Raw genomic sequence first — 25,975 nt, forward strand, 5'->3', positions numbered from 1 at the left:
TTCAGCTGGCATGGAGAGTTTGAAAGAGTTGTGAGTATACAATAATAGAAATTTTACTTGAGTTCAACCCAGCCCAATTTTAGGTCATCTTAATCTATTCTCTTAATCTGTATAGAAGCCTGATGAAAAGGAGAATTTAATGATAATTTAAGATACAATGGCATAATGGACATTAGAGTATTCCCTGAATCATGAAGTATTTTGAGTTGTGTAATACTCTCGTAAAGAATATTACATATTATAATATTACAATATTACAATATTCTTGTAAAGAATTCCAGGTCTGGAAGCCTACATTCAGATCTAACTCTATCATCTAGCAGGTGTATGACTTTGGGAAAGTTCTCTAACCTGCGTCTCCCAGTTTGAAAGACACTATCTAAAGAAAGTGATCATAATAGTAGCAACTTCACATTTTTTAGGACTAAACAGTGTAATATACATAAAACATTGAGCACAAGGTCTAGCATATAGTAAACACTCAATGTATGTTAATCATTATGTTTTCCTTATCATTGCCCTTTATTGGTGTGATATCAATGACTATATTTTACTGTTGTACATATATTTCTATACCGAAGGCAAAGGTCTTAACTTTATTCATACCCATGATGTCTTAAGTATTGGACATGGGTATACACAGGGCCAAAGAAATATTTTATAATATATATTATATTATATATATTTACATACGTATAAATAAACCACATTGCCATTGTCATGTGTTTTGGAGATATATATGCATTTTTTTTCTCTTTTCCTGGAAAAGATCAAGAACATTGGATATATATTCATTTCAGTTGAAAACAGTATTTGAAAATGAAAACATTTTGGAAAGGACAGGAATGAACTTTTAAAAAATCTGAATAGAGGTCTCCCCCACTGCCATCGAAGGAAAGAAGGTTGCAAATTTCTTCATTAGTCACAATAACTTGATCCATGTGTTTGGATATTAACCTAAAATGGCACATAATACAGATATCCCAGCTCTCATTCTGTTTCTATGAAGAGGTTTAGACATTCCTAAACACATCTATTCCTCCCTTATGAGGATGACAAAATGTCAGTGCTGTCCATTTTCACAAAGGTCAGGGTGTTGCCATGAAAACCACAGACTGGTAAGTAAAAAGGAACTGTCTGATCATGTTAATTATGTGACTGCTTTCCTGTGGATGAAGGAATTCTAAATTAAAAGGATGATAAGCTATAAATTATATATCAAATGCATTTTATGAAAGCATAGCAAAAGAAAGATGCTTTAAAGCAATCCACAATTTATTTTACTTTCTAGAGCAGCAACTGTTGCTCACAGTGGTAAACTCTTCAATGCAGAATGGCTAGAAAAATCAATTTGCTTCTATAATCAAAAGGCTATTTGTCTACTTGTAGAATCCATGTGACATTGTTAGGCCCCTTATAAATGTTCACTCTGGACAATGCTCGTGGTTTACAAATTCCCTAATTACACCACTGATTGTGTATCACTGACTATGCCTTATCCTGTGAAAATAGACACTACTGCCATATTAATAAACATTTTGACATAAAATGAAGCTGGCTCTTTCACGCTTTGTCAAGAGCAAAATGAAATAACCAGTGAACACAATGTTCCATCAACAGATCAAGGCCACATGTTCTTTAGGGCAAATGAGGTTTAATTAACAGATCTGTTAGTAGGTAACTAACTGGTCAATTAAAAAATAGGAGGAGGTTTTTTTTTTTTTTTTTTTTTTATAACGCCTGAATACTTTATGAACAAATACTCTACCAATGCATGATCACATTTTATGATCCCTTCTGGCAGTCTGTAGAAGTATGGAATGATACAATAAAAATATGAGCTTAATTTTAAAACCACATAAAAACTCATATAATGCCATTGATTAGAATGATACATAACTCATGCTGAGCTAATATGTGAGTGTAAATAGAGTTTAGTACCATTTTATTAATAGAGTTTTACATTGCATTTTATTCCTAAGCAAGGATATTTCTGCTTAAATGTCAACTAAATATATTTTGTTTACGAGTATTATTTAGACAGACTTGGTGAAAGTGGACTACTTATGTTTCATTTATAGTGGACTATAATTCATATTAAATGCATTTTAGATGCAGATATTTGAACTGTCTGTCCTTTTATTATTGCTACTTCACATATTTAAATTACCAGTATATTTCATGTTGTACATCGAAACTTTCTTTAAAGTGTAATGATATGCTTCACATTTCACGTCTTCTTAATCTAATTATCATTTAAAGAACAGCTCCAAAATTTTGGAAATACTGACGTATTTGCCTGTCAGGCACTTGAGGGCAGCCTGGTGTTCTTTATTCTGCTGTTTCCCTGCAAATCATGGTCACATCCCCTTTTCTAATGCTTTCAGTCCTGATTCTAAGCTGCTACTTAGGCTGACTTTGAACCAACAGGACTTCTTAAGCCCCATTCACTTAGTCAAAGATGTTTATGAAAGGCAGACACAATATGATTTGAGAATTCTGAGAGGAATTCATTCATGAAAAATTCCTTTGTCACAGTATATCTCAGGAGCCTGAAATCTCAGCATTCATTCCATTGACAGGCTGTGTGTTTTCTGTAAAGGATCCGGATTCTACAGCCAGAAATAACCTATGTTCAGTACCTTCTGCACTTCTTAGAAACTCTGAGACCTAGTACAGTAACTTACGCTTTCTAAAGCTCAGGTTTCTCATCTGTAAAATGAGTATAATCACAGCAGAACCTACTTCAAATGGTGTTCTGAGGATTCAGTGAAGTTCTCATTTTAAAGTGTTTAGCCACGGGGCACCTGGGTGGCTCGGTTGGTCAAGCATGTGACTTTGTCTCAGGTTATGATCCCGGTGAGGTCCCCCACATCAAGCCCTGTGTGAAGCTCCCCACTCTGAGGGGAGTCTGCTTGTTCCTCTCCCTCTGCCCCTCCTCCTGCTCACGCCTCCCCCTCCACCAATAAATAAATAAAATATTAAAAAAAAATTAAAGGGTTTAGCCCAGCAATTGGAATATAACAACACTCCAAACTTCTTAGATTATTGTTTGTTTGTTTTTATAAGTAGGTATTCTGTGTTCAGTGGTCTATAAATTACTTTGAATCTTCAGCATAGAGTAGAGCTTTGTTTCTTAAATCTTGTGTGGTTATATAACATGTGTTGTCACTCCTAGGCTGCATGCTGACATTCATGCATTTTTCCGGGCTTTTGTCATACTGCAATAAAATTTAAAAAAAAAAAAAATGCTTCACCATAAACAATGTGATCCATGTTTGTGTGCTGTAAGTTTTAATGTATATTCTAGGGTTACCATTAGTGTTTAAATTATGCCACTCAGATCCCAGATGTGGTTAAGTAAAGTAGTATTTTAAAAACCCAAGCCCTGGGCCCACCCTTTTCCAGAAGATAAGTATAATTATGTTGAGCTACATGAGAGGATTTTTAACCTAATATAATATTGAAAGTGGTGTTCTTTGGTGGAATGAGTACTCTTCAAGCTATGTGCCTTGGTTGGAATAGCGTAAGGTCCCACTTGGCTTTTGTGACTGGAATAAGACTAGTAAACGGGACCTAGCATCCTAACACTCTTTGGAGTGGTGTTCTCAAAGTAGGGGAGACGGTTGTGCTCTGTCATCAACAGATGGCATGGTCACAGGATCCAACTAGAATGTTACCTGAATCCTTCAGAATATTTTTAGACCTGTCTTTAGTGATCCTTCCATGCAAAGCCCTTATCAAAGAGGGTAACTGAATTCAGAATCCCTGAGAAAGATCCACTTATGATACATAATATTGTACAGTGTGCTGCAAGCTCTTATACTGGATTTTGAATCTGAGATTGTAAACTTAATTCAGAATGTGGCTATAGGAAGTAAGCAAGTACCTAAGCTTTGGGCCCATTTTCCTCTCTATAAAATGAAAGGTATTAGGTAATCAAGAAATGTCTTCAATATTTAAAATCCATGGCAGTAAATGAGACAGTCAGAAATATTTTAAAAATGTCTTACAAAGTGGTGTCTGACGACCTGCCCCAATAATCTTTTATTTTAAAAATAGATATAATTCGGGGGGCCTGGGTGGCTCAGTGGGTTAAAGCCTCTGCTTTCGGCTCAGGTCATGATCCCAGGGTCCTGGGATCGAGCCCCGCATCGGGCTTTCTGCTCAGCGGGGAGACTGCTTCCTCCTCTCTCTCTGCCTGCCTTTCTGCCTACTTGTGATCTCTGTCTGTCAAATAAATAAATAAAATCTTTAAAAAAATATATAATTCATACATATCCCAAAATTATATCACCAACATTCCAGTTGTAATGATTTTCTAAATTTATATAATCTCTTTCCTAACTTCATTGATATGCCATAATAAAGGATGAGAAATTAAGACTATGAAAATTAATGAGGTCCTTTTGCTATTAAAATGTATTCATTTGTAAGCATATTCTTTGGGGAAAGTTCTTTGCACTATGGTAATTCTAATTTTTTGTTTTAGAGCTCTTGAAATAAATAGCTTTCATTTAAGACACTCTAAACTCTAAAATGAAACCCACATACTACAAACAAATTAAATCACTAAAATAATTGTTCTAATGCCAAAAGATCTAGGATTCTAGAGCTTCTGCTCCACAAGCAAAATGGTGAACAAACTATGAAATCTAGGAGCCTAGTCTCCATTTCTAGTTCTATTCACTTCTCTGTCCCTCAGTTGATAATGGTAAATTGGCAGTGTCATCTGCAAACATAAAATTCTGAGGTGTGATCATAATTACATAAATAGTACATACACTGTTACTTCCCACAAATCTCTTCTCCTATAGGCAAAAGATCCAGAGTGAAGTTTGGTACTATAACTTTAAATAATATACCTTAAGTTATATTCCATTCTTAAATAAAAATTTGATGGAGACATTTATTGTTCATCAGTTAATGAACATATTGTCAAAAGTGTAGTAATAATTTACTCCAGTAAATTATTGATAGTTATTATAGTTTCAAATGCAAATTATGAAACTAACTAATGGTGTTCAGTCCTCATTAGAGAAACCTGTATTGACTGACTTAAAATTCAGATAGTTCCAATGTCTCCATTGCTTGCATTTTAAAAGGATTAAGAGTATAGGAAGCACAAATTGGGTATTCTTTTGTACTTCTCATTGACCTGTTATTATCTTAATGTAATCCAGGAATTCCAAAAAAATGTTTAACTCTGCCAAATGAAGAAAATATTCAGCACATAGAAAGTAATTACACAATAGCTAACTAACCACTGTTAAACTATAACCTGTAAGGTAGAAACTTTGTTTTGATATTTGGGGGAAAGAAGTGCATTTTAAGATGAATAACTAGAGAAAAACTATGAATCCAATGTTCATTTCCATAATTACAGAGATTCAATTTTAAGTGAGAAAATTCTAATGGCAAGCACAATTAATGTTTATTTAACAATTATAGAAAATAGGAAATTAATGTAGCAAATCTTTGCATTATGCCCTCTCAAAAAAAGTAAGTAGCAAAAACTATGATAAAATCCATACTTCTCAAAACAATTTATAACTTACTAATAAGGCCAACTAAAAACATTTCAAATATTCCCTATTTAAATGATCTTATTGCAAAGAGAATTAGTGTCAATGTTACTTTCTATAAATCTCTCCCCCTCTGTCCCACCGTTCCTCTCTCCCTCCCTCAATTCACAACACTTTCACTTGAAGGAACATGAAAGCTGCTTCCATTATCAAAATCATGCATCATTATTAAGGTATCAAATGTAATCTATTACATGCCTCTTCATGCTGATGAAGAGGTATTAAAGGCCCTAACGATGCTGTAAGTACATACATTTCCCCCCAGTTCTACACAAATTGAGGAGCTCTTTTTTCTGTGATTTCCATTGACCACACTTTTTCTCATTTTCTTCATGGTTTTTGCTTTTTTTCCCACCATTTCCTTGGATATCTTTTATCTTTGCTTCATAATCTCTTCTTGGGTAAGCTCATCTACTTTCCCTCAACCCTCCAACCTATATATTTTTGCAACTGCTTATGAAATCGTGTTTTACTCCTGACCTTTCCCGTGGTCATCAAACTTGACTTTTTTTAGTCGGTCACCAGAAACACAAGGATGTCTTACCAACCACTCAGCTATAAATAGTCCCAAATGAATCTGTCCTCTCAAATGTCTCCCAAAACCTAGTATCTCTCACTCAGAATGTGGCATTACCATATTCTAAACTACTGAGGTATAACATTTTGGAATCATAGATGTAAAATATAGTTTGGAAAGGCTGGATGATGAACTTATAGAACCAAACAGTTTTCAACTATGTGTGTTTAAACCATTTGCACATGTATATGCATGTGAATTTCGGTCAGAATCTTTGTCTTAATAGAATCTTACATAGAAGTCCTAATATAAGAGAGATATATGCTTAGTTCTGAATGGAGTTGGGGTAAAGAGGGGGGCGAGGAGGGGTAAATTATCTATGGTTATCTACTGTTCCTCTGCAGTGCCGTAGCCATTGAAAATATTTCCCCAAATCCCTTGTTGTCATTGGAACACCATTTAAAAATCAGTTACCCAGTTGATCCCAGTTGATGAAAAATTTTGAGGTCCAGACAGACCTAAAATATTTCCCCAAATCCCTTGTTGTCATTGGAACACCATTTAAAAATCAGTTACCCAGTTGATCCCAGTTGATGAAAAATTTTGAGGTCCAGACAGACCTAAGGTCATAAAGCTATTAAGTGGTAAAAATGGGTCTGGCTCTAAGTTCATAAGCCCTGGACATGCTCATGACATACACTGTCTGATGTCAGTCAGACTCTCTTACACTGACTTGAGACCACTGGCCACTGACTAAACTGCCCTTAACGGGACAGGTTATGAGTGCTCCTCAAGGCCTCATCTGATTCCTATCAATCTCTTCAGCTGAATAAACAGTCCTTCCCCCCAACCCTCCGGTCTGTATATTTTTTTAATGTTCTTTTTTTTTTTGCATTCTATTTCCTCAAACTTTTCCTTAAAAATATCCCAAAGCTATAATGGAGAGATAAGGAATCTAAGATGCAAAGAGGTTTACAGACATCTCAGATGACCTTCTTGATTGAAGCTCCTGCTTTTTCTATTATCTAAGGCTTCCAGTTTTTTCTCTCAGGACACATCCATAAAGGACTGCCTATCTCCACTGCCTTATCACCTCCTAACAAAATTTTCCTTTCTGTTAGCTCTCTCTCTCTCTAAGAAAAAAAAAAAAATTCTCTAAAAAAATTTTTAGAGATAAAAACTATCTTTAAAAATAGCTGTTTTACCTCTCCACCCTTCTTTCTCTATCTCTTTTCAGATCGCTGAAGTCTCATGCAATGAATAGGCCCCCAAACACCAATCTGATCCTACTACCCCTTTGATAAAATTATTTTGTCATTCTTGACTGAGTGAATGGGATTGAATTATATTCATTTTCTTCTAAGATACGTGACATCTAATCCTTCTTTTTATTTATTTATTTTTTTAATTTTTAAGATTTTATTTACCTATTTGACAGAGAGAGAGACAGGGAGGGAGGGAACACAGGCAGGGACAGAGAGGGAGAAGCAGGATTCCCGCCTCGCAGAGAGCCTAATGTGGGGCTTGATCCCAGGACCCTTGGCTCATGACCTGAGCTGAAGACAGATGCTTAACGACTGAGCCACTCAGGTGCCCCTTTAATCTTTCATCTAGCTCAGAGGCCACCTGCTCCATCAAACTCTTGCTGACCAGATTAAAACATTTCCTTCGACATGTTTCTAAATTTCTCTGATAGTCTGTAAAGCAACACTAGACTTCATCTGTTATTAAAGTTTTTCGAGTGTATTTCTACTAGGATATCAAATCAAGTATGAATTAGATCCTACCGATTTTTATTTCTACCAGTATCTCCTTTCCTATTGTGGTTGTCAAATAAAACTTTTTTTGGATTGAATGTACACTATGTTTCATGAATTTATCCCAGAATTGCAGGTGACAGCTATACTTAATTTCTCTTTGTCATATTAGAACACGTGGCTTTATTCTTGCTTGCCCTGTCAGTTGACCTTGCCTTTCAAATTTAAATTGCTAAACCTCCACCTTCCTCCACTCAGGGCAGTTTCTTTAGAGCTGAGAAACTGTGAAATAAATGTCAGATATACCAGATGGAAGGAAAAAAACACAATGTGAGCCATAAATACTGTGTACATTTCTTGTGGTGGCATTCCTATCTCCATTAAGAAAACTTCAGAAATTTCAGGTTTTTGTAAAGGTCTTTGCCTCAATTTTGTGTAATTTAACAATTTTTATCTTAGGTCATTCATCATATTTTAATATGGTACTTGGTAAGCCTTATGAAGGTACCTTTACCTTGAAAATATTCAACCAAGGGTTTTTTGACTATTTGCATGGTTGTTATCAAAGACAACAAAGAACTGGACGTTAAGTCCAAAACCTAAAATCTCCATTAATGGTGCCTGAAACAAATGACAATAATAATAAAACGGAATGCGAGTAATAATAATATTTGTTGCAGACAACCGATATTTTCTTAAACTTACTTAAGAGTGAGTATAAATATCTTTAGAAAACTTTGCTATTTATACTACTTCTCTTTTATTAGTTTAAACATACAATCTAAATAAAAGCCATAATAATTATACAAACACAGATTCCAGAAAAGTTCCATAGCCACTCCTAACACTTCTAGATTGTTGCATTTACATGTCTCCATTGTAGAAAACCCGCATCAGCCACTAAACAGTGCGAGATTCACCTAAGTAAGCAGAAGAAATAATTCCAAACTATTAAATTTTTTTAAAAATAAAAACATTTAATTTAAAGAGTAAAAGTTACTTTCAAATAGGTAGCGCTTCAAATAGGTAAATAAAATACTCTTCTTGGTAAAATTTACTGTATCTAAATATGAATTCGATAACCGTGCCTACCATACAGGCTACCAGTCAAACCATCCCTTTACTGAAAGCACAGATGAAACGAATTAGGTATCTCTATGACTATGCATAGCCTGATATTTCCTAAGGAACATTCTGTGTATGTGGCGATTAAAAACTATATGTTACAGTTCAGTGTCTCTCTTAGAAATTCACTAGGTACAACAGCAATTTAAGGCTATATATACCACAGTAAAGATATATGCTAGCCACATTTAGTTTCCATCCCAACACTGGAGGAGAAGAGAACAGTCTCTAAGAAGACTGTAGAAGAGCTAATTCACTGTTTTTTGGAGCAACAGTCTCCCTACTGACACACTGCTCAGAATACAGTTCTTCTTTCTGGCCCAAATCAAGGAGAGATATAATACCCCTTCCAATAAGCACAAGAGTCAACTAAGAGGGGAAGCTTCAGCACTGAAAGTAAATTAAGTCTGTAAGAACCAGTCCTGCCTGAGGCCAGTGTGAAAAGTTGCCAATCAGCCATTCACCCCCATAATCAGGAGATTCTGGGTGTCTCATTTTTTTAAAGTTGTGTTTTAATCACTGTCTCCTTAACCATTCAAAGAAAAAAATTTTTTTAAATGTAGAAACAGATATAAAATAGGTGGAAGAGGCCACAAGCAGAATAGAATGGCAGTAGAAAATCTTATATATTAGGAATGACACTTGAGCAGTTTCAAGTAATTTCAGGAGACCTTGCTCTGATCACCCTAGCAGACAAGGGACTCAATAAGATATACAGATGAATGAGGAATAAAGAAAGACTGAGATTCTGCCTCAATCTCTAGAAAATATATAGTGATTGTATAGACTAATAACAGTTATTTGTGGTTTAACTGGGTTTAATTTAGTTTTTTAATATTTCCACAGAGTTCAGTTCATTATTTATTTCTTAATAGAGTTCTGAAATCTTGGTTAGAGATGAGCACACCATGGCCTGTGGACAAATATGGCCTATCACCTGATTTTGTAAATAAAGTTGTATTGGAATACAGCCATGCTCATTCATTTTATTGTCTGGGGCAGCTTTCCCACTGTAAGAGCGGAGTAGAATAGTAGCAACAGAAACCAGATAGCCCACAAACCTAAAGATGTTTACTATCTGGCCTTTTACAGAAAAAAATTGCTGGCCTCTGTTCTTCACCATTAATTTAGAGGTTATGGATTGAACTTCCTAATTTTGGAGTCAAGGAAGAAAATGATTTTTTCTGGGTCCAGTAACTTAGGAAGCAATTACATAACTTTTGACTGCATGAAAGCTTCCTCTGAGCAAAGCACAGTCAGATTTGACATGTGTGGGTATTACTTATGGCGTCCTGTTACATAAAAGGATCTATCATTCATCTATAGTCATTCTACAGGACTTCAGTTTTAATCAGAATTTCATGAGCTGCTCTTCTTCCTTAACTGGAAAAGGGCAAAGAACCTAATCAGTGAACTGGACTTAGTCATTTTTCTTTTGCCTTGTAGCTCATTGACTTTTCTTATTAGTTGTATACTCTATCCCTACATTATCAAGAACTTTTATTCCACCAATATGAATATTTGTACAGACATTTGTTAACTGTCACGATCATACTAACCAGTCAGGTACTCAGCAGCAAAGCTAAAATTTCAAACTGATTTTTTCAATCAGTCACCTCTGTGCACCTATGCTTCTGTTGCTGCCTCTGGTTTAACCCCCTAAATCTAGTTCAATTTTCTGCTATACAAAATGCTCCTGTATTCTAACATGAGAGGGAAAAAAGAATCCTCAAATCCGTACTTAGTCTTCTGCTCTATTTGCCCACCAGATGTCTCACATCAGAATTCTACCCAATCTCAAAGTTTATATTTTCTAGCATGATGCAGATGCTTCTGAGTTTCCTATAAACCTACAGGTCCATCAGGTCATGCAGATGAGGGCCTGCAAGCTAACAGCACCTGAGGACTTCACCACAGAACCACACTGGAGGAAGCAATGGAATATTTTTCAGCAAGCCTTCTGAAAATTAAATATCTATGATAACAATTATATTTTTTCAAATGAATAACAATTAGGTAAGAATAATTTAAGAATTGATTTTTAACTGTTGCCAGAATTTTTGTCTTACATGCACATGTATTTTTCAGCAAGTATGTGTGAAGATTTTCATTTAACGAAATTGAATTGTAATGATGGAAAATTTCAGTATATTTATTTTTAACTGACAAGTTACTGAAAATTAATTAATTAGTTCACTTAATTAATTAAGTGAAACTAAATTACTGTGGTAATTCACAATTAGTACAATGTGGTTTTTACAGTTATCTGCAGCCTACAGGTATGATGTAAGCTTTAGTAATGATAGCAATGAAATCGAAAGAAACCAATATAACTTGCTTATATTAATATCAATTAATACTAATCCTATGGTAAAAGCAGAACATGAAGAATCACATAATATTTCTGGGACTTTCTTCATCCTGTAGATTTTGCCAACTATCCCCTCCCTCCACTGTCACTATTACAATATTACTTCCATTAAAATCTAACTCAAATGCCATTTTTCTCTGAAACTTTCCCGGGCTATACTGAAGAAAGCATTCACCATTCCTACAGAAGGCTGATCAAATTTAAGTAGAGCTTCCTTCCCACTATAGATTGTGCCTTATTTCTAAGTCATCTGATAACTAAGTAATTTGAAACCTTAGGTAGTAAGGTCCTTAAGAACAAGGCCCATTTGTCCATCAGCATATGATGTAGGGCCAGAAATAGAGCAATCATTCAGCTGAAGAATCTACCAGAAACACAGATTTTGAACAGACAAAACAAATGCTTACAATAAAATAATTTGAATGTTTATAGAGTTAGGAGGAAAAAACGTTAATGTTGAATTAATGTGGGAATAAGATACAATCTATAATCACATATCATAGTTTCTGTTACTCAAATGTATGAGGCAAACTCCAAACTACATGTAGGTTTCCTTTTCAGTTTTTATAAAATCAAATAATTATTTTTTTAAATATTAAAAATTCTGTCAACTAGGATTTACCTTTCTGAGATATTTTATATATTAATTTTAAAAGTCCTCAAAATTGTATCTAGAGATGTGGCTGTCAACATAAGAGACTCTTAATCTCAGAAAACAAACTGAAGGTTGCTGGAGAGGAGGAGTTGGGAGGGAGGAGGTGACTGGGGGATAGAAACTGGGGAGGGTATGTGCTATGGTGAATGCTCTGAATTATGTAAGATTGACGAATCACAGACCTGTAAACCCTTGAAACAAATAATACATTATATGTTAATTAAAAAAATAGTTTTCTAACTGTATTAAGCAGAAGTGCCTTATGGGGCCTCACCCTCATCTTAATAAATTTCATGTATGTCTCTTGTACACAGTAGCAACCAGGATACAATGTGAGATTTTGTGTGACAAACACCCTAAATAGATTACATTTAACATATAGAAAATGTCTAACACAAGAAAATCACTGACCACCTGGTCAATTCCAAATTCCCTAAAATAGTAATGATACAACTAGCAAAATCCAGAATCTAAGAGCCCCCCCAACATATTTACTTATATCTTAACAGTAGTTTCCTTCTAATTGACTTAACTGGCCCAATCTGTGGGAATTTCCTCTGAATCTTACTGTGTGGTTCATAGAATTAATGGAGTCCAAGATTTTCCTCCATGTTATGGCTTGTTACTCTCACTGTTCAAACTCTACCCCCCAGAATATCTTCAATATCTTTATTTCATATTAAAGCACCACTTTAAGTGTCGTCTTCTACTATGTGAGGATAAAAATAATTTTTTTTTGATACCAGTTGAATCACACAATCTTAGATCTACAAATCTTTATACTATAATCTGGTATTCCATTCTACTGTAATCAAAACAGAACACCAAAGCCAGTTTGGGCATAAAAATAGAGTATGGGATTGCCTTCAGTGACTCATCCTTTGGGTTAAACCTCTTCTTCAGGCCTCTCTATCAGAATACAGTCTGCACAGGCCAGCCCCATGACCATGACACCTATGCAGACTAACTTGGAAGGGCCCTGTGCTTAATGTTTTGATGTTGCTATTGTGAAATTCTTAGTAAGTTCTGAGCAAGAGGTCTGCTTCATATTTTCAGTGGACACTACAAATGATGGAGCTCTTCTTGCCCCTAAGAGTGATAACATCTTAAATCACAGTATAAATTAGTGTGCTGAACAACTTTCCTTAAAGTTAGTGGGGAACAACAAGATCAGGAAGAGAGAGACCAAATGCCAGTCTTTCAGAGTGAAAAGAAGGAAAGAAAACCTAGAAAGGAAATCTATGTGAACAAATGAGCTCATTTCTTATTATTTTCTGATATCTGCAAAGTGCCGTGTATTGTTCCAGATGCAGAGATTACAACAATGAGCAGTACTGACAAAGGCCCAGCCTTCAGGGAGCTTCCACTCCAACCAGGAGACAGATAATAACCAGTCTGTCTGAGATGGGGTGGGGGGGCAGCAAAGGGGTATATTTTGAACGAGGACTTCATATATCTCTTTTGTTTCTGGTATTGCTACTTTTGGTAACCAGACAGAATAATAATCATTTAAGAAACGTTACTTATTACAAGTAAACTTTCATAACTAAGAGGCATTTCTCGAATGTTTTCTGCTTTTCTGGTCATCTTTTCGCATTTTTCTTTTAGGATTTTTAGAAAGTTCATGAGTCAATGCTAGTTATCTTCTCTGTCATTTACAGCACATAGTTTGAAGTGGGTAATGTAAGTTGTATATTTAAAAATGCATGTTAGAATTAATCCTGTAGATATTATATAATGCTCCTTTCTTCTGTTCATTCTATGCTCCCTCTTCCATCTCAGTTTAATGAACCATGCTACCATCAGACAAGTCTGTTTTGAAAGCAACCTGGATTCTTTGGATCTGGGTTTGTGTCACTGGTTCTGAAAACAACAGCGGTAAGTAAACAAAACAGGCAAACAAGCAAACAGAAAAGCAATGCTCATAATTCTGGAAAATCGTCACTCATAAATAAGGACAGAAAATCCTGGATCTTACAAAACTGTTGTCACTCTGACAGGAAATATCACTGTGGGATGTCACCTAGCACACTGATGTATGCGATCAATGGATATTTGTTGACAGAATGAAAAATTCACCGAATGACGATCATGTATATCAAGAGCTTCCTATTAGATATCCTGAAATGCATCCATCTCCTAGCGCTAGCACAGATTTGGAAATAAAGGTTAGATAATAGTTACTATTCAAACAGTTATTATTATTATTATATATTCTAGAAAAGGGTATCTATCCAAACACAAGTAATTCTCATCACTCTAACCTCCTTTTACATTAAAGGTAGCTGATAAAAATGGGTTATCTCCTAGAAATAATGCAGAATGTGAAAAGCAAGCACATTTGGTCAGCCTGAAGAATGGACCTAAATCCCAACAGGAGAAAAATCAATCTAGCGTGTATTGCAATTTAGATCATGAGAAGACACGAAATCACAGGCCAGTCTGTTACCGAGTGAGAGTCAAAATGCCGCCTGACTGGAAAGGAAAAACTGTTTAAATGCTCTCAAAACGGTAGGTCTGCTGGCTACATGTGCAGTCTACGTTTTCAACACATATTATTCACCCTTGAATTATATAAAAATACTAAACTGAAATTCACTCTGGTAACAAGCTGGCAAAACAAATAAAGCTACTTTGGTGTTGTTGGAGGCACGCTGATTACAGTTCACAGAATCACAGGGCTTTCAAACATCTTAATAGGTGAGCTCATGTCTCCTCCCATACCATAATCCTATAATTTACCTCATCTACAGATGTACATTTAATTGGGAGAAAATGGATCATATTTTTCATTTCTAACCTTAAAAGAAGGAATTTCACTCCAATATATTTTTTTCTTTACTCAATTTCATTGTGAAGAGATTCTGTCATAACGTTCTTCAGAAAGTCACATCTGATTACAAGTTTAACACATTTATCATTGGTTTTCATTGGTGAAAAATGTATTTCTTATATATCTTATATTTGAGTACTTCTAAATTATTTCTCAGTATTTTCTTCTTGGGATTAAACATTTTGTTTGTTTAATGTTTCCAAAATTGTCTTAGCTCCATAAGCATTCGTTGTTTAACTTTATTAATTAATATAACTTTAGAGTCTATAGAGGGTTCTTAGTTAATTAAAAAAAGCTATTATTTAATTAAAAAAACTGGAAGCCTATACCTATCATAGCCAATGCTATTAATTTTATTTGCAGTATTTCTATAAAATCTCATATAAATCTAAATCAAAATAGAAATAGCAATGTCTTTTACATGATATTTATTGGGCATTCAGAATGTTAGATTTTGGTTTTAGGAAACTTAAAGAATAAGAATGGTTTTAGCTTGGCTGGAGACTTGTCTGCTAAATGTAAAGAAATTATTCTCAATATGAACACATTTTGCATCACAAATATGCTTCTTACCTGTGCTGCTGGATATATTAACATCAATACTGATATCAGATATTCCTCCTCCCTTCAGAGATGCTACACATGTGTATGTCCCAAAATCCGTGAATTTTAAATCAATGATGTCCAAGTTTGTCGTTCCCGGGGAGACATCCGGATCAGTCTGGGTAATAACCATCCGCTCAGAACTTCTTAATGGACGGCCATTTTTAAACCAACTAAATGTTAACTCCTCAGAAGGAACAGCTTCTACTTGGCAAGATATTTTCACCTCACGCCCAATCTGGATGTTGTCATCTTTGTGATAAGGATCTGGTGTGATCCAAAATCGTCCTTTTTTTAATGCTACAACATAAAAATTTCATAAGTAGTTAGTGTTACTTCCATAATGTTGTGATTCATTTACTTAGGTAGTCATCTCTGAGCTGAAATAAAGTAAAACAAAATAAAATAAATGCATATATGTTTGTTATTTCCAAGCAGCATGCATGTCAATAAGCCTCATTCAAATAACCTGTAAATATCTGAAGACCTAAGTCAATTAGAGACTCTAAACACTGGTTTTTATAAATTGGGTAATATCTTCCAGTGACATAAAAGATGCTTTAAGTCTATATCATACTTAAACATTATTGCCATTGAAATTTGAACAAATGATGCAACTTGTTTATATAACATCATTAATATTAGAATTAAAAATAATAATGGATCATTAAGCCCAATTTGATATCTATGTTATCCCTTAATTAAGGCACAATTTCCCAGACAACTCAAATATTGCACAAATGTCAGATTAAAGAAAATTCTTGTATGATTTTATCTACATGCTGACCAAAACTAGTTGGGAAGAATTGAGTCAGTTCACATTCATAATGCATTTTCATGGGCTGAAATAATCTGAACTGAAAAAGAAAATTGTTTTCAAAACATTTGCTGTGACTGTCCTATTCCACCACAGAGAGATGTTTCCAGTTGAAACAGTTTGCTGGCTCTCTCGTGCAGATGGCCAGAAGAACCTCTCAGCAGATGGTTTGGAAAACATGCTGTGTCTGTATTCCGACAGTAGTGCTTTCTGGGTACAAGGTCAGTACTGCTCTCACAGCCTGGGTCAGCAATGAAGATGACCAGAGGCTTCTGAAGGGGCTTCTACTGGTCTCCTAAGGGCACCAGTTCTGAACTTTGAATGATAGATACTACAGGACTCAATGAAGAATAGGGTATGTTCCTTTTTCTGGCAGGGATTCTTATATACATATTCTTCTCTCTACTAACATCCTACCTATTTCCCTTTCCCTTAATATCACTTTCTATCCCTCTATGACAATATGTAGCATATGCATAGCAAGGTAATTACCAGAATAAAATATTGTCCATTCATTTTTACCATCAAACCATATATAAATGGCACTGGCAGAAATTACATGAATTTAGAAGATCCTCAGAGAATGGAGGCCTTTTAACTGCATTCCCGAATTTAACCTGATTTCCCTTAGTTCATCCCATTAATGCCGGAAGTACCATGGAAATCTGAAGAACTATGTAAGAAGCACTAGAGATGATAAGTTTTAATCTTAAAAATTTTTGCTTTTAATTATTTTTTATTCATCAGCCCCCAACATTTTCACCTTCTCTTTTATTTGCATCTTAGTGAGGAGAGATAAATGAGTATCAAAAATTATGCTTATATCTTTCTTTTTATTCAAGAAAAATTTATAGGGCTCCTGATGAGGTATTAGATGAGGCCTTGATTATACATGATGAACAAAGCAGACATAACCCTTACTCTTATGTATTCGTAGAGCAAATTCTGTACTCATAGATTATACATCTGATTTTTATCCATCTGATATTTATGATACTCTTGTCTAGAAAAACCACACTCTGCATTGATAGTAAATATTAGAAGTTTGAAGGAATATGAATGTCAAAAAGTCCTTTAAAATATTGTTTAGAAGGGGTATCTGGCTGGCCCAGTTGGTGGAGACTCATGATCTCAGAGTTGTGAGTTGGAGTCCCACATTGCATGTAAATATTACTTAAAAATCTTAAAAAATATTATAAAAGGCACAAGACTTCAGTCTTAATGAAAACACCAAAGACAAATGTTTAAATCACATTCTCATATTATTGTCTGTTACATTTTTCCACACTAAAATGAAACTTATGAACCTTATTTATTCCTAGCCATATCTTTATCAGTACATGACAGTTGGATGAAATTAGGAGAAATTATGTCATCCTGTTACTCAGTGCCATACTTTTATATTTTTATTGGGATTGAAATAGGACTTTGTATCTATAAAGAGAAAAGCGTTGAAAATGCCTATTGGCTACTGTATTTGGTATATAATATTGTACACATATAAAATTCAATGATATATTCAAATGATAATATTAATATCAAATATGAAAATCCAAATGATATTAAATTTCTGTAACACATTGTGCACATATAATTCAAATGCAATGAAAGTTCTTTTTGTTTAAGGTTTTATTTATTTACTTGAGAGAGAGAGAGCACTTGAGAATGAGCACTAGCTGGGAGGGATGCAGAGTAAGAGGGAGAAGCAGGATCCCCATGAGTAGAGAGCCAGAGGCAGGGCTTCAACCCAGGATCCCAGGATCATGACCTGAGCCAAAAGCAGATGATTAACTGACAGAGCCAACCAGGCACCCCAGCAATTAAAGTTTTTTCATACATAGTAAACCGTATCATACTTTTTTTTTTCCTTTTTTAAAAAATAATTCTAAAAAAACAGTATTCCAAGGGTCATTCACTTTTTTTAACACCATAATATTCAAATGACTTTCCTTTATTTGGTAAGAATTTTGCTTTTTCTGTTTCTATAGAAAAATGATATGGCTAAATACAAATTTTAAACAGATAATTCTTAACTTTAAAAGTTTAAATATATATGTTAATTTATTAATAGTTTCATATGGGATACCTTTAAATAAATTTCATTTCAAAATTATGTTGGTGGCCATATACAAACAAAAATTCTGATGTTTCAGTGACTACCATTTATTTACTAGGTAGTTACTGTTGTCTAGCTCTGCTCCCTGCACAGTGTCATATTAAACTGATATTGCAATTAAGAGAACTGAAAACTCTTCAGATTAGTTAGACTTAAACAACAAAAACAATCCAAAAGCCATGGCTTAAAAACAATAATAATAAAATAAAATTACAATATATATTTTGTGTTACAAACTGTTTTTTCTTTTTAAGTTTTATTTATTTATTTGACAGACAGGGAGAAATCACAAGTAGGCAGAGAGGCAGGCATAGGGAGAGGGGGGAAACAGGCTCCCTACTGAGCAGGGAGCCTCATGTAGGGCTTGATCTCAGGAACCTGAGACCATGACCTGAGCTGAAGGCAGAGGCTTAACCCACTGAGCCACCCAGGCACCCCACAAACTGTTTTATTAATGGAAAATAACTTTTAAAATCCAAAGTAAAAGAAAATTAAAGTTTATAAATATAATAACCCATAAATAAAATTCAATATGATATACAACTATTTTTAATAATAAGCACCATAATCAAGTGGGCTTTTAAAATGAGCTCATTGCTACAAATAATTGTTTTTCTCAGTATAAGACCACTTATAACTTGGCCAGTGTCAATCGCATTAGTCTTCCAAATGACAGATTCTAAAAAGGAAAAGGACAAGTCAGTGTAGCAAGTGCGCTTAAGTTAAGAAACATCAGAATAAGGAGCATGGATCATTAGACTGGAGAGTCATCTCACTGAGTTTGTTTTATGTTACCCCATAACAGAATACCTACTTTAGCATATGGAACAGAAGCATTCTAAGAAAAAAGAAATACTCTGTGTGTGTGTGTGTGTGTGTGTTGTGTGTACCCATGCACAAGCGTGCATGTCATCATCTCTAGTAAGTTAAATTTAATGGATTTTCTAACTTTGGCTGCTCAGATACCTAAAAGCATGGCTCTGTCAACTAAGCACAGGAACATTAATATCTTGAAACCTAAGTCTAGTTTTTCATTTCTATGTGGTCCAATATAGGCAATCTCATTTTTATGGGTCAAGTGCATCATTTATAAAAATAGGAGGTGATAGTATTAGGCTCCCTGCGAGACCCATTGTGAGAAACAGCTTATTAGCAATAGTGTAGAGCTTTGGAAATATAAAGTGTTTAATATAGTTAATCAACTGGGAAGCAGGTTCCTTCGTTTATAATTAAACACTCTCTTTTTCAGCGAACAATTTCCAATAGTTCATGCAATGTTAATTTAAAGTCATTTCCTGCTAACCAGTTAAGATTTCAAATGCTTAGAATCAATCTGCGATTAGTACCAGAGTATAACAAGGATCCAATAGACATAACAAGACTCTATAGAACTAAAGAAATTCTTTGGAAGAAGAAAGGAGAAATCCCTTTCCTCAAATGCAATTTCTTAGTCAAACTATTGAAAATCCCACAACACCAGCCTGAAAGAACATTAGATTTAGCTTAATGTATCATAAATTGTGATGGATGAACCTCAAAAGGTACTTGTTTAGTCTGCCAGTTCATGTAAAGAATTGGCATCAAGCTGAGCCTCTGTTTTGGGTAATCAGTTTAGAAGCACTGCCATATAACCCATAGCCCCGGTTTTTTAATATTGTGAGAACTGAATACAAACTTGGCCCACATTCACTTCTGACAAGTTACTCATAAGGATAGTCTAGCTGCACTCAAAGGTGCTCTGTGAACAGAATGAAGCTAGTGAATCAGAGTCAGGCCACTGCAAAGACCTGGGTGGCACTTGCTGTGGACCTTCCCCTAGAGGTGAAAGTGTATTTTTGCCTATGAATGTCTACAATTCTGAAGAAGACTTCCATTACTTAAAACTATATGACTTCTTGAGTTTATCTTCGGAAGAGATACTACTGGCTTTGGAAAGGACTACATCTATGGCTTCCAGGAATATAAGCTTAATGCAGAGGAACACAAAGACAAGGCTATGAGATTGTGTCCTGTTTATAACTATAGACTTAAAATTGTTAAATGCACAGATTGTTTGTCAAATATTCTACAATTATATAGCCCATAGTAGTTCCATAATAAAATATGATTTGTAGATAGAACATAAAGTGAATTTCAATTAAATGACATTGAACATGTTTTAAATTTTAATGAGGAAGCATCTCTTTGCAGATACAAAATATCAGGTATCAGCTTTTTAACCTCTTCTAAGAAGCTCTTTTAGAGACAGAGTGACCACTGCCCACTCTTCTAAGTAGTTAAATTAGTTAAAAGTCTCCAACCACATCAATTCTTATAATATCAGTAGGATTTTGGATCACATGATGACTGACAAAATTTTGCTGAGAGAAATGGATCTATAAGTCATTAATCACATCATTAGACAAATAAAAAATTGATTTTCTACTTATTTTCTATTAAAGACAACACAAATATTTAAGTGGAAAACGAGTATTTGCCAGTCCCACATGATGCCAAATTGAATAAACAGTTGGAAAGAAATTACATAGGCAAAGCAAATTAAGAAATAGTAAATGACTGTATACATAATTTGTCCTATTATAATTAGATGCCAGTCTTTCTCTTCAAGGAGACTGTGAACACCTAGGGAGTTGGGGCCATGCCTTACTCTTCCTTATTGTCCCAAAATTTAAAACTGGTTCCTTGTTAGAGTTGGTATTCAAGATCTTTTGTCAAATTTAATTAAACTTGATAAATTTAATTAAAGCTGACATTTCAAAGCATTAACTTTACAAATTCCAATCATTTCCATTCAGTCTGATATGTCCATGTTAATTCTTTTTGTTTGGTGGTCCTGTGTTCTGAGATGCCTCAGGACAGGAGGAACAGGATAGAAGAAAGAGAAGAGATTTCATGTCCTCTAAGGTTCAGGCTTTTTGGTTTGTCTTGTTTGGTTTTTTTTGTGGAAACACAACAATACTTGATGAATAAACTATTAATATAGGAATGTATGTAAGGAAGGGGATTCTGTACAGAAAAACTCAGGAGACCTCATTCCATCATGGCCGCCGACTAGCTAGTTATGTATCCTAGTTATATAATGTGTCAGGGACGTCAGCTTTTGAATGTAATATCTGTTACTCATTTTTCCTTTGGCAGAAGCCTGAATTTCATGCAAGAGGGCTTATATGCCTTAGAGCTCAGTTGATAATCATTTCTAAGGAAAGATGAAAGAATGAAGAAAATTGATATCTAAGCACAGTTATATTATCTGAAATAGTGTTTGCCAAAACTTACTTCAGAAAAAGGTCAAGAGGGATCATGTTAAAAGAAAGCAGAACAAACAAAGTTTGGCGACTGACTATATGAATAAAATTTGCTTTCTTGCAGAACTTCTCAGAACTTTGAACATGGTGACATGCACACTGCAATATCTCAGAGAGGCACAGAGTATATGTTTTTAAAAACCTTTATTTATGGAACATTTTCAGGACCAGTATCTCACAGGATAAAATAAGAGAACCTATCAGTTGATGAGAATCACTAGAAAGATTCTAAAATCAGATTCCATTCTTGACGTTTCAAGAATTTCCATTATGAGCATCACAGAATAATTGACAAGATGAGATTCTTTTGTGAAAATAAAATTTATGACTAGAAAACTAAAGGAAAGGGAAATATGTTTGAGCTCAGATATATCTAAGGGCACAATGAAATTACAAAACATACTTCAGAGCCATGTCATAAGCCTATCTGCACCAACAACGGTGTGTCGTCTCTTTTCCTTTCCCAGCCAACCAGCATTTTAAAAAATTTAATATATCAGCATGCTCCTATCTTGGAAATGTACATTTTGGAATATACAAATAGCATTTAAAAGGGATTAAGTGTATTAGCTTCTATACAATTTGCAATTATTGATATAAATTAGTAAGGCTTAATTTACTCAGTTGCTTGAGGAAATAACAATATTTACTTATTTACACCTTATGTTGTTATAAAAAAAGCACTTAAAGTGTTATAAGAAGCAGTAAAGCTTCTTGAGGATGGATAGGAATGGGGAGGCCTTTTTTTTTTTGGTATATATTATTAGGAATTTGTATACTCATTTTCCTTTATCTAACAATTTCAATTGCCAATCTGTAGTCTGAATGAGAGTTCATTAATAATGCAAGAACAACAACAATAAAATCATTACACCCGTTTCCTGAAAGTACTTTAAAATAGCACCCCTGATCATTTGAATGCAGAATTAGATGCTGGAAGGAAGTTGGGGTTCTATTTAATTATGAAGTATCAAGGATCTATTTATTTTATGAATTTACTCAAAGCTAATTTCTATAGTTAATCATTCAAATTGTTTAAGCAAAGTATAGTGGAATTTTAATTGTCTTTTAAATGTCCTTGCTCAGTAAAATAACGCAGGTAAATATTTTGGGTAGGAATTCTAGTAAGAAAGGATCTTTTAGATAGGCACAAATCATGCTTTTTGGTAAAAACCCTACCTTGAGAAAAAGGAAAAGAAGTGGACTCAGAAAATAATATCATCATTATGATTTTGTCATTTTTAACATTTTACCCCTAAATTATCAATTACCAAAGTACCTATATAATGTTATAAATAAACACAAACATTTTCATACTATAGCTATGACATAAATGGTATTTGACATAGCATGATGTCTTTGCACCAGTTATATGAATAGGAGAATATTAAACAGCAATAACTTATCTCCGTAAGATGTCACAAATTAGCAGATAGTTCGAGTTCACCTTTCCTATCAAATTTGATAATACTCCTTCACTATGAGAAATAAGAATGTATCCAGGATGAATTATATTTTTTATTGGTTTTTAAAGACCCAGGACTAGAAACATCTATAAAATGAAATGCAGCTTTGAAAAGCCTGTGCTAAATATAATTCTTTTGAAGTCCTTTTGAAAACAGTAGATCCTTAATATTTATGGAATCGATCACATAGCAGTGAAAACTGGATGAAAATAATGAGGCTAACTGAAACTAGAAATCTTTCTTTACTTTTCTTGTTTTCCTCATTTTCTTTCTCAAAGCTAAGGCCTTTTTCCTTTCTAAACTCATTCCGCCCATCTGTCAGCCTCTCTCACTGAACCCGGAGGCCTGGCATTCTTTTGGATATCCTCTTGCCTTTGAAATTTCAGTATTTTCTGTTCCATATGCTCTCTTCTCTAAGAGTAGAAAATTATTTTGGTCGGTCACATCTAAACTTAGAACATTTTTCTTAACACTAATATTCCTTCAAAATCCTTGTGGCATGTTTCTTTAAAAAAAAAGTGAAACACAAGTTATCCTCACTATTACATCTGGAACTCGTTTACCTGGCCAGTTCACACATTGTTTTATTTATTTATTTATTTATTTATTTTTTATTTGACAGAGAGAGAGATCACAAGTCGGCAGAGAGTCAGGCAGAGAGAGAAAGAGAGAAGCAGGCTCCCGCTGAGCAAACAGCCCGATGCGGGGCTCGATCCCAGGACACTGAGATCATGACCTGAGCCGAAGGCAGCGGCCCAATCCACTGAGCCACCCAGGCACCCCTCACACATTGGTTTTTATTGGTGTTATTAAAGCACTGAAGACTCAAAGCTGAGCAATAACCTCTTAACCAATTAATACAATGATTTTTTTCCACTCCTTTTCCATTTTTATATATTACTTACATTTTGTACTTCTTATCATTTTACATTATTGACTCTTTCTTCCTTCTTGAAAATCTCTTTTTTACTGGTTTCTACAACTGGTAAAATATGAGATAATATTTATGAAAATGAATGTTTGCTTTGCTTACCAGCATCACAATTGTCATGACATGGTCTCGAGTTCCTTTTAGTTCATTTGGATTTTGTTATTCATATATAGGTGTAAAGTCAGTTTTTGTTGAGAAGGAAATAATTTTTATAACTTATTTTGCCATAATTGTAGACCACGGATGTTTCCCTTAATCTTCTACCTTTCATTCAGCTGCTCTTGTTTGATAACATGAGGTCACTGTTTTGCTTCTTGATACACAAAATGTTGCGACCAGATCCATGCACATTCCAATTTAAACTAAAACAATGATTACATTATTTGCATATATTATTTCATTTTAACATTAAAAATCAAGAAAAATAACCCAGATATATTAAATGGACAAATAAAAAAAATACCTGTATTGCCTACAATTTATATAAATTTTATCTTTTTTAAAAAAATTTTATTTATTTAAGAGAGACCATGAGAGAGAGGGAGCAAGAGCAGGGGAGAGGAGCAGACGGAGAGGAAGAAGCAGGCTCCCCACTAAGCAGGGAGCTGGACACGGGCCTTGATCCCAGGACCTGGGATCATGACCCAAGCAGAAGGCAGACACCCAAACCACTGAGCTACTTAGATGCCCATAAATTATCTCTATCTGCTTTTGTCTTGTGAGAATCTGAAGACTCAATACCATGGATGAGACTAACGAAACAATCCCCTCAACATGACCAAATATTAGACAGGTTTCTTCCTAAGTCTAGGCCCCTGACCTCCCTTTTCTTGGAGCTAAATTTACTTTTAGAAAACTTAACAATCGTAAATCTTTCTCTGCCCCTTTGAGATGTAAATCTCCTACAAGCCAAAATATCTTTTTTTTTTTTTTTTAAGATTTTATTTATTTATTTAACAGAGAGAGACACAGCAAGAGAGGGAACACAAGCAGGGAGAGTGGGAGAGGGAGAAGCAATCTTTCTGCAGAGTAGGGAGCCCAGAACCCTGGGATCATGACTTGAGGTGAAGGCAGACACTTATCGACTGAGCCACCTAGGTGCCTCCAAGCCAGAATATCTTAAGAAATGTCGTTCTTAATCATTTGGGAGCCATCCCTTTAAAAACTAATGACTGAAGGAGATAGTGCTTCTATTTCCCAGTCTCTATAGGAGAGTGGGAACTTAACTTTGAAAAATGAAAGGACCACTTAGACACACACTTAGGCACACAGATGACTTAGTACCATTGACTGTCCTTCCTCCAAATACCCATAAGCTTACTCCACCATGTAAAAATCCTCCCACCTTTTATTTCAGTGGAGTTAAGTTTAATCTATCTCCTCTATTCCAGTAGTCTTCACCCTGTTTAAGTAGTCTTGAATACAATCTTCCTTGTTTTATAACATGTCAGGTGCAATTTTTCTTTCAGACCAATAGATGTAGTTGCAAACATTACTGAAACAGATGAAAGTAGGATCAATCTAGAAAATTCACAGTTGCAAAGTTTCAAACACCAAGGAAATAATGCTTATGGTTACAAGACACATACAAACACATACACACAGATAGTATGTTGTTCAAAGATGAAATGTCACTTGAGTACGAGTGCATGTGACGGTCACAGAGGTTAATTTAATCCATTTAGGAAGGCGTGTTTCCTCTAAAGTGGTAAACCCTGCTTAATCTATAACACCCTGGAGGTCTAGAGTTTCTAATACTAGACTCCAGGACAAATGTCTGGATTTGTGAGTTAACTAACAGATGATAGGACTGCTAAAAGTGTGAAGAGATAGGCTCTCAAACTAAGTAACTTTAATATATATATTATAAAGAGAAATGCATAACATTCACTTT

At 34.7% G+C, this 25,975-nt stretch overlaps 1 protein-coding gene across 1 annotated transcript in view; it reads right to left on the reverse strand.

Moving 5' to 3' along the window:
- MDGA2 (MAM domain containing glycosylphosphatidylinositol anchor 2) overlaps positions 1 to 25,975 on the reverse strand; it is an 879,614-nt gene that overhangs the window by 241,524 nt on the left and 612,115 nt on the right. The window contains exon 7 of the mRNA XM_059182014.1: positions 15,417 to 15,746. Within this exon, the coding sequence (XP_059037997.1) occupies positions 15,417 to 15,746 (330 nt within the window). The remainder of the gene's footprint in view (positions 1 to 15,416; positions 15,747 to 25,975) is intronic.

Source organism: Mustela lutreola, chromosome 7 (assembly GCF_030435805.1).
Source record: "Mustela lutreola isolate mMusLut2 chromosome 7, mMusLut2.pri, whole genome shotgun sequence".
Lineage (NCBI taxonomy): Eukaryota > Metazoa > Chordata > Mammalia > Carnivora > Mustelidae > Mustela > Mustela lutreola.